Source organism: Temnothorax longispinosus, chromosome 6 (assembly GCF_030848805.1).
Source record: "Temnothorax longispinosus isolate EJ_2023e chromosome 6, Tlon_JGU_v1, whole genome shotgun sequence".
NCBI lineage: Eukaryota > Metazoa > Arthropoda > Insecta > Hymenoptera > Formicidae > Temnothorax > Temnothorax longispinosus.
The window spans coordinates 7,582,303-7,595,102 of NC_092363.1; the positions used below are offsets into that span (position 1 = coordinate 7,582,303).

Genomic DNA, 12,800 nt, shown 5'->3' on the forward strand with positions numbered 1-12,800 from the left:
AAAGGGCCTGCGTAGTCCATTCCAGTAATCTCGAAGACGGCTGCATCTCTAACTCGTTTTCCAGGAAAAGCCGGAGACAATGTTTCAACTCTCTTAGCATTAAATCTGCGACAGGAAACACATCTGTGTATAACAGCGTTAACGCCTCTTCATCCCAGTATCCAGAATCTCTCTCGTAGAGCGTTAATCATAATACTTGCTGGTGCATGGTTTAACCTCAAGTGCGTGTATTCAATGAGTTTGTTTACCAAAGAATGTCGTGAATCTAACAAGATCGGGTGTCTGAAATCCATGGTATCGTCCCGATTCGCGACCGGGCTTTTCAGTCGAATTATTCCATCTTCGTCTAGATATGTGTTCATCGATTTCATCCTTGAATTCTTGAAGCCAAAGAAACTTTCACGTTGAACCATGCGTATCAATTTTAATTCCGCAGCTGTAACTTCTTTTACTCTTAAATAGGACCTTACTCGTTTCAAAGCCTCTAGTCAACAATTTGCAACAAACCTCATTATCCAGGCGAGTCGCCGTAGAATTCCCTCATAAGAAGTATCCGGAATCACCATTTTTCCACTTGCCCTAGACTCATGCCCCGTTGCATTGGCGACTAGCACGGACGAGATTTGTACAACCTTTGATCTCACCGTTCCTTTCTTCATCTCGCTTCGAACAGCATCTTCATCTATCTTAGCGTCGGATAGGGGCCACTCTTCTTCAGGGCGCGAGAGCCATTGTGGTCCTAGCCACCATTTAGTCTTGATTAGTTCCCTGGCAGAACATCCTCTGGACAGAAGATCAGCAGGGTTTAAATCTCCAGGAACATGACGCCAATCATCAGGTTTTGTCAATTGCCTAATTTCTTGCACTCGTCGCCAGACAAACGTCGCCCATTGACTCTCTCTCTTGATCCATGCAAGCACCGTGGAAGAATCAGTCCAACAGTATACCTTGACCTCAGGACGATTCAAATACTTGATGGTGCTACACAGTAATCGAGCTCCAATAACAGCACCCATCAATTCCAGGCGTGGGATCGTTGGCTTTCCTAGGGGTGCGAGTCTAGATTTGGCCTGAACTAAGTGAACTTTAATCCCCTGGCTGCAGACAACTCTTACGAAAATTACTGCGACATAGGCGGCTTGACTGGCATCTACAAACAAATGGAGTGACAAAAAATCATTAGTTCCTCCAAAAGCCCATCGCGGAATTCTAACTTCACGAAGAAACTCTAAGTCTCGAAGCCACTTGACAAATGCTGCGCCCGTCTCCTCATCGACCGTCTCGTCCCAATTTGTCTTCTTAGTCCACAATGCCTGCAGAATCAGCTTCGGGCACAAGAGCACCGGGCAAACAATGCCAATTGGGTCGAATACCTTCTGTGTGGCTGCCAAAATCTTCCTTTTTGTGACTACCTCGGGGATCCTTGGCTGTAAACAATGGCCGGAAATCTTCAATGTGTCCTCACCTTTATCCCAGACAAGGCCTAAAACTGGAGTTTCTGTCGAGGGATTCATATCGCCAGAATACTCCCACCTTCAAAGGTCAAATCCTCCTTTACTCATGTATAGAGTCGCCTTCTCCTTGAAACCTTTTACCTCGTCGACCGTTGGGTGACTCATTATACTGTTGTCAACGTAGAAGGATTTTGCAAGATCACGTATTAAGTTGATCTCCTCCTCGGGCAAGTCTCGAGCGATGTTCTCCAGATGAAGATCGATGGTTGCTCCCAGCAAAAATGGGCTGCTTGATACTCCAAAAACGACACGACAGTGTCGATAGACCACAAATCCCGTGTCTTCAGGCCGTCTCTTCCACAAAAATTTCATAACGTCTCAATCTTGTTTTGAGACGCTAATCTGGAGGAATGCTTTTCGTATATCTGCTATCACTCCAAATTTCTGCAGCCTGAATCGTAGCAGCAACTCGGGTATCAATTCGATGAAATTTGGTCCCGTCTCTAAGCACTGATTCAACGAGGGACCTCCTCTTTCTCTTGACGATGCATCGAAAACTGGGCGAATCCGAGTCGTGCTATTTTCCTTAACTACGTGTCTGTGTGGCAGGTAATGTCCATAATCCTTTGCTTCATTGCTAGAAAGTTCTTCTATTATACCATCGTTTAACCAATCCTGAAAGACGTCGTCGTAGGCTTGGTAGAGACCATCTTGTTTTAGCTTCTTGATTTTTCTAACCTCCGCTCAGCCGTCGCACGATTCATCGGTAGAGTTGGGTGGTTCTCCTTCCAGGGCAAACATACCTCATAACGTCCTTGCTCGTTTATGATTGTAGAGTGTCGAAAGCCTTTTAAGACGTTGCGCTTGATGCTGTTCCTTCGTAGATTTTTGGATTGGATCTTGTATTCCCAAAACGTCCAAATTCCACAGGTCTTCGATCTTCGCCTCGTCCACATACATAGAAAAAGCGATCGCCACACTGTCGTTGTGCTGACAAACGTGCGATGGATTTTTGCCCATTATTGTCCATCCAAACTTGGTATCAACAGCCGTTACTCCATTATCAAGTTGAACTATTCGACCGGTTAGAAGCTTGCCAGCAACATCGGCTCCTATCAAGAGGGAAATCGGTACTTCATCGTGGTTAGCATCTGTGAGATTAATAGATTTTTTACTTAGTTCCTTGATCCAAAAACCTCCGGTCACCCTGGGAATATTGACACATATTTTATTCTGCTCGAATGCGTTGAAATTGCATGCATAGCCACCGTCAAGACTACGTAAACAAACGAGGTAGCGTTTGTGATCCAGAGGTTGAGTACTCACGCCTCCAAACAGCGAATGAATCATCGTGCGATTACCTGTTTCCTTGAATTGCATCTTCGCAGCCACGTCAGCTGAGATATACGAATGATGTGACCCAGAGTCAACGACCGCCCGAATTAACTGTTCCTGATTGTCGTTGTATACTTTAACCATAAGTGTCTGCATAAAAACTTCCGGGCCCAATGACAGATTGGACAGATTCTCCACGACATCCTTTTGTTGAGTGTCCGTCTTCGTTTTACTTCCGGAGCTCGACGTATTAGAGGCCACACTACGACACAACAACAGAATATGCCTGTGACCACACCACGCACACTTACCCTTATAACGACAACTCTTGAGGTTATGTCCGATTTTGGCACAACAAAAGCAGGCTCTCTTTTCTTTAACAATCTCCTGCCTCTCTGCCAGAGATAGTTTCTTAGCCTTTTCACAATTCACACAGTTATGCCGTTCGTCACAAAAAATGCATTTAGAGTCGATCGTTTCATTTACTGTTAAAAGTCCTGCCGCCGTTGGTGTTTCCGACGCTTCCTGTTTCGTTCTCTTATTCCTATCCTTCACCTTTGCCTCTGAGGTGATGCCGAAACCACTAACAACCATTTCAATTCTTTGTTCTGCCTGAACCTCTTTCGCCAAAAACGACATGAGGTTAGTGAGCCTGTCCTTTGCGACGGTAGCGCCAGACGACGCCGGTGATCGTTGCCAAACTCTCAATGTCTCCTCCGGCAGCGAAGATTCCACTAGAGGATACAACATGGCCGCACACATTTCAGTAGTGACACCAAGCGACTCGAGCGCTCTCAACTGCGTTTCGAGCTTATCGAACAGGTTACCGACGGATGGCTTCTTTCCCGACTTAGTGGTGTTGTTCAACACCAACTTGAGCAGCTCGCGCACGTATAGCTCAATTAACAAATCGCTTTTACCGAATCTTGATTTTAAACTGTCTATGACTTTGTCATAATTTTCCGCGATCGGTGGATAACTATTCACGAGATCACTAGCTCTAGAATCCTTTACCATAGCCTGAACTAAATATTGGAATTTATCTTCCTTGGTAATCTGTTGATCTTCGTGGATATTTTTAAAGAGACTCCAAAATTGCAGCCACTCGTGTAACTCTCCGCTGAATTTCTGTAACTCGATCTTCGGTAGCTTGAATCGTTTATCTTGGATGGCTTGTTCGTTGTCACGTCTGTTCCTTGGTTGAACAGCCTCGCCGTCATTTGCAATTGGGGGCGTCGGTTGCATCAGATTCGTAACTTGTGTCTTGATGCGATAATACTTGAGACGATATTCATCGCATGTCGCGGATTCTTCTTCGAGGTCCTGATCCGTCATTTCTTCTTGATCGAGTAGTAACTGTTGCAACTTATCGTTGAGATCCTCGATTTCACTGGCTTTATCTTTTAACAACGCAAACTGTGCTTGTATATCCTCGATTGCTGCGTCTCTACTTATATTCGTTGAGAGCCAGTTGTATGTCCTTGTGAATGCCGCACGCGCGGTTTTCCTTAACTTCTTGCAGTTATCCATGATCACACGAGATTATTTACGCCAGAGTCCTGTCACGGTCGCCAGATGTTCAAAACTTGAACTGAATAAGATGCGTAAATAAGGCACAGATATGTAAGAATGATATCTTTATTCGGGATTTCTCAAGAACGCACGTGTCGCTAGCACATCTCAACGAACTCTGCCCGCACACACTCATACCACACAGGAGACAAGCCTGCCAACTACTCGAAAAATAAGAATTTTCTCTCACAAGCCACACAAGCGCTCTCTAACAAAGTTCTCTCTCTACACAAACATTTTCGATTGAATTTGCATCGGGCGATTGTGACGGCCAATCAAATGATTGATGTCAGATTCCTGCTCCTTCCACTCAGTACAGAGTGTTCCGGTGTTTCGGATTATTATTCTTCTGCACACAGGATCCAATCTTCATTTTTTTTTTTTTTTATAAACTATGAGTTGGCAGATAGTAACAAGGCCTTTTTATAGATTTCCAACATTTTGTCCACATTTAAATTGTGTGTAAACACGTAACACAGCTTCAAAGCGCAACGCGTACGCGGCACTTATTATGACGCCTATGCTTTGCTCTGGCAAAATTTTAACGACAACTGAGCATTTCTTCGCAAAGCATCAAGGAGAAAAGTATCCTCTATCGACTCACGCAAGAATCGGGAGTACAGCTTTTACCAACTGCGAGTTGTAGCGACCACGCTCTTACTTGACAGACTGTAGTGCAAAATATGCTTCGGAGATGTCAGTCAATTATCGACGACGATGGTGACTGGACACATTATTAATGTAATTGCATCTTAGCTCTAATCAAATAGAATGTATCTATATGTATTTCAAAATTTTGCTAACTCAATTTTTCTATAAATTAGGCCGACCACGCTCTTACTAGACAGACTGCATCATTTAATATACAGATTATGATTAATGATTAACTTAATTAAGAATCTAATTTTTAACGTTTCGAACATTATGTAAATAGTTAAATTTTTGAAATCATTATTTAGACAAATAGTGAAACATAAGGTATATATAAGAAGAAATATGAAATAAAACTGTAGTAAATAAAATAGTGTCATTTTTATAGTGTAAAGCTTTTAAGTATTTTCATGGTAATTCACATCCCTTGAACGATGGAGATTGGATCAACGTATTTATGTATTGCATATAAATAAAATAAATATAAATTGATATAAGTATGACAGAGGGAAAGACAGCCGATATTCACTAGTTAATAAGTGTTAAGTATATTACTTAATTTTTTCTCTCATCCTCCTGCCAAATATAAGATTTTAAGATGAGATCTTTAAAATGGGATTTCTCTCGAGCCCTTTTATCTCTATCAGGATTAAATGTTGTACAAATAATTCAACAAAGCAATACTTAGAATTTTTTTCAATATGTATATGAACCCGAAAAAGGCAGAAATTATCTTCCTGTTGCATATACTCTAACAAGTTTATTTTATTTAAAAAATGAATATTAATTATATTTATTTTATCATATGTAGGGAAGACCGGAGCACCATAAGCCACGGGGTACCATGGGTCATTGACTGTTTAGGATAATCCAAAATGTTTAGGTTGATTCAACTAATTGTGGATCAAACAGTTTGTAAGCCGTTATTCTTTCTCAAATGTCTACTTTATTAAAAAAATGTGTCATTTTACATTATCTATCTTACGGTGTTTATTTCCATTTATCAATTTTTGAACAAATATAAACAAAATGTTTAACCGTGTGTCAACTTTGTAATAATTACATTACAATAATATTTAACATAACCGGAAAAATTATTTATAAAAATTTTATAGTAATTTATTTTGCATAGAAACAATACTGTATGTTGATTAGAATTATAAATACGATCGAGATTATAAAATTAGATTACTAATACTAGAATTATTCAAATAATTTGAACGCTAGAATTTGACTAACAATAAGCAAAAATAACTATAAGTAACATTTATTTCGCCAGTCAATAATTGACACAATTGAGAATTTAATTGACTATACTGGCAATGATTATAATCGTGGTAACCAATATAGCCAGTATAGTCAATTAAATTCTCAATTGTGCAAAAACTATTTCGAATAATTTCTATATTTTAGTATCCGAATATGTTTTACAATTCTACTTTGTGTGTACAAATTATAACTCTAATACAACTGTAAATTACATATATGACGTTATACAGCACATGAATAAATTTACATATTAATAAAGACTATAAGAGAGCATGTAATGAGAGTTTAGTTACACGGCGATATCAGATTTACTAGTAAGTAATTATTAAAACGATTAGTAAATTATACATTTATAAAGAAGTTAATGTCTAATTAATAAGAGATCGCATTTTGTTATTACGTAACGTAAAACGATATTATAATTATTCGTCAAATGCGCTTGGTTGATATATTCCATTATCCAAATCACAACAGTTGCTGCGGTGTTACATGTCATGGGTTCCAGATTTGGAAAGGCATCTTAGATCCTTGTTGTCCGCTATGATTAGATCTGTATATTTATACACGGAGTAATTAAAAATTGATCAATGAGTACGAATGTCATTTGAATTACAATGATATTGCTCTATGTATATTATTTGATTATTACACCAAAAGTGTGACTTATATTATTTATATTTATGTAACACGTGCATGGAAAGTGGCCCATTGCGCACGCTACGCGTGCGTGATAGACCACTTTCCATGCGCACTTGCAACATAAAATAGGGTATGCAAGTCGTGCGTAAAGATGAAAATTCCCGGGTGCGGTGACCGCACTCGCCTTCGGATTGTGCGTCAACTCCGCACCCGGGAATTTTCATCTTACAGCACTTGTTGCACAAATAACTATTCTTAAAATGGAATATCTATGGAATTACTATTTAGATTCCATAATACTTGGGCAGTTACTCGTTTATGATAGTATTTATACCGATTACTGAATATGTAGATAATATATAAATAACAGCATATCTGAGTTAACAGAAAACGATGTAAAATTGTTTAGAATTGTTATAATTTTATTTTACTCAAGTAATTATAATAATTTATAAAATGATACGTTAAATATTATATTCAAATTTTATATAATTTGTTATTTTTAAATGTTGAATATGTAATTTTCTAATGTTAGTTATACTAGAATTTATAATAAAATATATTAATTACGGTTATTTTTCCGAAACGTCCGTGCTCCGATTTAGGTAAAACTTTGTGAATATAGGTTTCTTTTATATTAAAAAACATGTAACGATGCACCCCCAAACATGCATCGTTCCGGCAAGAACACCACGCCGAGATCACCCCGCCGACCACCCGCGGGGGTGAAGAACGGGCACGGTGTGCCCAGCGTATTTTAATCATCTCATACGTTAGGAAGTCCGCGAATGGACTTAAACGCGGCACCGCCTCACCGCGCCGAGCGGTGCCGAAGGCGGCCGAAGACCGCCGAACGCGATCACGGCGTCGGGGCGCGGCGCCGCGATCCCCGATCGTTCCGCCGCACCGGCCCGGCGCGCGGCGCTCGCGATCGCCGTCGCTACCCCCACCACGCCGCGACGCCGCCGCGACGCGTATAAAAGCCCGGCGTCGCTGGCACAGAGCGCGATTCCCGATCATCCGTCTTCCAGACAACACCGATCCTGAATTCCCGCACAAAAGCCAGTCCGAACGTAAGGTAGAGCGCCTCCGGCATTCTCTGTCTTCGCCGAGTGTGTCTCGGCTAACGACCAGCTTTTCGCTCCTATCTGAATCACCCGAAGCCGTCCAGATACGAAGGTAGAGCGCCTCCGGCATTCTCTGTCTTCACCGAGTGTGTCTCGGCGAAGGACCAGCTTCTCATCATCCAAATCATCCGAAGCCCGTCCGGACAAGACGGTAGAGCGCCTCCGGCATTCTCTGCCCTCGCCGAGTGTGTCTCGGCCGACGACCCGCTTCCGCCGCGTTATCCACGCTTCGCGATCCATATCGCCGCCGCGCTTCGCGCCATTTTTCCGCGCTCCGGCCGCTCCGGGCCGAGCCGGCCGGGGAAACCGGCGCCGCCCGTGCCGATACCTGCCACCACGCGATTCGGTCCGCGCGAATACCAAAAGCAGCGGCTCCGCCCCGCACATACCGCGAGTTACCCCGCGCCGCCCGCGACCAAACCAACGTCGCCTCACACGCATCGACCTATGTAAATGCCGCGAGCGTAAATTGTAATTGTCATAGAATAAATTTAACTATTTTCTTGTAACCGAGACGCGCCTTCATTTCGCTGACCTCGCCCTCCGTCTGCTTCTCCGCACCTCCTTCGAACCCCGGCCAACCGCGAGCTCGATCCGCGCTTCGAAGACAGGTTGTTTTAAACATATACCAAAGGATTTTTCGCTACTCAAAAGTTAAGCAACTTTTTAAATATTTATGGTATATGCCTTTTTTATTTATCTAAAAGAACCTATTTACAAAGTTTGATTTAAATTAGAGCACAGACGTTTTCGGAAGTTTTGCCTTAATTACTAAAAAAAAATACTAATATTTGTGACATTTACCTCTGCTGATCTTCTTGATTTTCAGAACCTCGCTCATGTCTATCATTATGGAAACTTGTGGACGCATAATTTTCTGCAGTTACAGATTGTTGTATTGTTGCACCTACGTTATAATGACCAGTTCCTCCATCAGATTCTGAGTGCTTGTTTATATTATGACACTTAACCCGGTGACGTATTAATTGCTTTGTTTTAAATTGTTTTGTTCCATCAAATGTCTTAATAGACCAACTGCAATGTTTGCAGATTGTTTTATAATTTTCCGTGTCGACTGTAAAGTGTTGCGATAGTCCGCTACACCTATTAATTTCTTTTCGTATTTTATCAATTATTTCTATATGTCTATTCAGATGCCTCTGTAAACTGCTCTTATCATATACACAAATATCTATTCCACAAATTTTGCATTTCGCAATATACTTCTGTTCGTGTGTGGAATATCGCCATGGCGAGCCATCGGATTCGTCTTTCCATATAAAGTTGCCTTCCTCGGTAAATATTTTATGTACATGGAACAAGAGAGAGTGTGCTTCTAAATATAGTTCACTTTTATTATAAGTTTTCTCACAACAATTGCACCTTATACCTTTTTCATTAAGTAATTTACTGCAAGTTTTCCAAATTGTCTTAATATAACGTTGAGCTGCCATTATATCCGCACTATATCACGGAGAATGTCTTACTAAATGTGACATGTACTGACTACGCCAAGGAAAATATTCGAAACAACCGTTTGATGAAGGTTGAAGAGAAACATGCGAATCTTTCCTAAATGTAAATATTGTAGACACAAATAATAGTTAATAACATCAATTATTTGCTGTTTGACTCGGACGTGGCTATCTTCACGTGGAAGGTATTTATGGTACCGTGTAGGTATATGTACTGCATAGATATAATACTATACTATAGTATGATAAATATATATAACGTATAATTTTGAATTTTGGTAATTTTAAGCCGTGTCGCTTTATTTCTAATTATTCGAACGCCATTCAACGTTTAGATTGAGATTCATGTTTTATGCATTTTTGATAAACTGAAATGTTACAGTTATAGTTAGTGTAGTAAAGGTGTATAAATTAAATACTTTTTTTACTTTTCCTTTATATTAATCAATGTATCGTATAGATTATATAAGAATTAGTGTTACAAACATATAATATATATCTATGTAATTTAAAAGTATAGAATTTGTAATATGAAAGCAATTAATATTGGTGTAAGTACTAATATGAGTGCGCAAAATTTACGCACTTGCTTGGTTAACTTTAATTGATTCTAACTTTGAAACACAGAATTTAAATAATCAGATTTGACATAAATTAGATTTATTTGTTTATTTACTTTAAATAATTGTAACATTATTGCTAAATACAATAGTCAAGAAAATTATCGCAACATTCAATTCATATCAAAATGTTGCGCAACTGCAAATAAGCATATATTTTCGGGAAAATTGTCGTATTTGAAAAAAAATTGTATTTACGTTTCTTAAACAATTAAATCGTGTAGATTTAATTCCGCGGAAGAGAAGGGTATTAATGTTCAAAGATAGCTGTGTTTCAAGTCCGACAAATTTGCGGCGCGCAGTTTATTAAATTGGAATATATGTACATGTACAGTATGTACATTACAATTCGTTATTTCTTTATACGTAAAGTATAGAATATATGAACACCAACACCTTGTTACGGCTCCACGCTCCATCTTTCTTTGATTAAATTGTATTTTATTTTAAAAGATAAGTCTGTACTTTAAATAGCATATTTGTTAGATTTTGAAGTTATTTTTTCCTTCTCCCGCCATCTCTTCCAAAGTACTTTGGTATTAGACGTACTTTGTTTCTAAAAAAAATTACATAATTTGACGCACTCAACAGGGTGGAATAATTTTGTTTGCAAATGTCATGCTAACCATCATAAAATACGGACGTTTACTTGCAAATTAAGGAAAATAAGGTCCGTACTATTTATCTTCACAGAGTTACGGCGTGTCAAAGTTACATATGCATTCTAATTCAGTTATCGCCTGCATTAGCTTTACTCGATGAACATCACAGGCAGATTACTGATCGGATTTTGCTTATCGTGTGTGTATGTGTGTATATAAGTAGAGATATGGCCGTTTGGGTGACTATTTCAGTCATATTTTACATAAAGAAGAAGAAGCAGAAAAATACTGCAGAAGTGACAAACCGTGGGGTCCTTATCTCTGCTGACACACGCATACAGTATCGGAGTTAAACATTGACATTGAATAAGCTCCACGCGCTGAGACTCATTGTATATGCAGTTACCAATAATGTTAATTGATTATGTGTTATCAAATCAATATTTTCAACACAATTTAAAAAGCATCAATATTTACTATAATAATTGTTATTATAATTATTGTAATAAGATTGTACTGACGAAAAGGCAAAAGACAATTTTAATATATGCAAGCTTATGCTAACACTCATGCTAAGAATTACCTCGTATTGACAATTGTGTTCATCTACATTTGTTGTAATGTTATAAAATGAAAAAATAGTATTTAAATATTTCAATGTTTCGTTATAATTATGTTGTATATTTTCTTATTTAATGTAAAACATTTAATGTAAGTTTAGCATTTAGCATTTTTTTTTATTAAAAAAAAAGAAATAATAATTTTCAATGTACATGCAACAGAAATATGAATCCGTAATTGTATATAAAGCAGAACACTATTGTAAGATCTGAGAAGATAATTAGAGTGAGAAAATCAGTAACAAAACAAATTAATTGATGATTACTTGCAGCAAATTTAATAATGATCTCTGATACACAATTTCGTATTTATTTCGTACATTCACTTTACAATATCGTACAAATTATGTTGTTACATCACTTATTAATCGCCATAATTTTTACAGAATTATTAGTTTGTTAATTGCATTGATTTCTTAAAATGTGTGCGAGTCTTCTTAAAATTTCTTTTTGTTAATCTATTTAGAAATGTATAGATGTCTATTCAAGCGTATGAGGGGCCAGCACAAGGCTCCAAACTTGGATTATTCGTCCTCTTTGTCCTGCGTTCTTCAGACAAGTCCATTTTGCCGAATATAGGTATTACCACCCTAGAATGCACAAACAAATTATGATATTATTAAATATACGTAGAAAGAGCCGTAAGGGTCAACAACGCGGATCCAGGTGCGTTAAAATATAAACGTGATCCATTCCTATAAGTAAAAACTTTGTAAAAATTTTTTCAAACATATACTAAATTGGCGTCCAAGCACCAAGAAATACCCTTGTAGAGAAGGGATTTTTCCACTTACGATAGTGGACTCTGTGGTTTTCGCCTCGCAGCGGGTCTGCTTATATATTATAGTTGGATATATTTTAAATTTGAGAAACGTTTCCCATCGCGCGTCGTTACGAACTTACAGGATTCCGTCGAGTTAAAAATGCTCACAAATAAAATATTCTTTCCTTTTTTTGTCGAATATATTAATTAACTTTATTTCAGTATACGTTTCCTCAAATGTAATAAATCGCACTAAAGAAAATCGCAGACCACGTTGCGACCCGGAAATCGAGAACGGTCGATAATCTGCAAATGCGCATGCATCACGGAAAAAAACTTGTAGTAACTATTGAAATAACAACTATTCGTAACTATTAGTGCACACTACTCAATAGTAATTTCGCGGACTGTTGGAATTCGCACTAGTAGTGTTACGTCCGCACTAGTACTCTCTACATTTTTCACTGAATAATTATTCACCCGACATAAAATAAATATTTACTTCGAAGTTTTATTACTATTTTTTAACTAAATTTGTTTCTTAAGATGCAGTCTATGATTATAAATATTTTCTCGTATTTGAAAAACATACTTACCTTGGTGGGATTCGAACTCGGGACCTCTGCATCGTGAGCCAACTGCTTTACGTGGTAGACTACTTCTTAATTTGATG

At 38.6% G+C, this 12,800-nt stretch overlaps 2 protein-coding genes across 2 annotated transcripts; both read right to left on the reverse strand.

Moving 5' to 3' along the window:
* Positions 1–488: 488 nt before the first annotated feature.
* Positions 489–1,514, reverse strand: LOC139814866 (uncharacterized). The gene has a single exon (XM_071781366.1). It carries the CDS (start codon positions 1,512–1,514, stop codon positions 489–491), a length of 1,026 nt encoding a protein of 341 aa, XP_071637467.1.
* A 744-nt stretch (positions 1,515–2,258) lies between these two features.
* Positions 2,259–4,319, reverse strand: LOC139814867 (uncharacterized). Its single transcript, XM_071781367.1, has one exon. The coding sequence runs from the start codon at positions 4,317–4,319 to the stop codon at positions 2,259–2,261; it is 2,061 nt and encodes a 686-aa protein (XP_071637468.1).
* Positions 4,320–12,800: the final 8,481 nt, after the last annotated feature.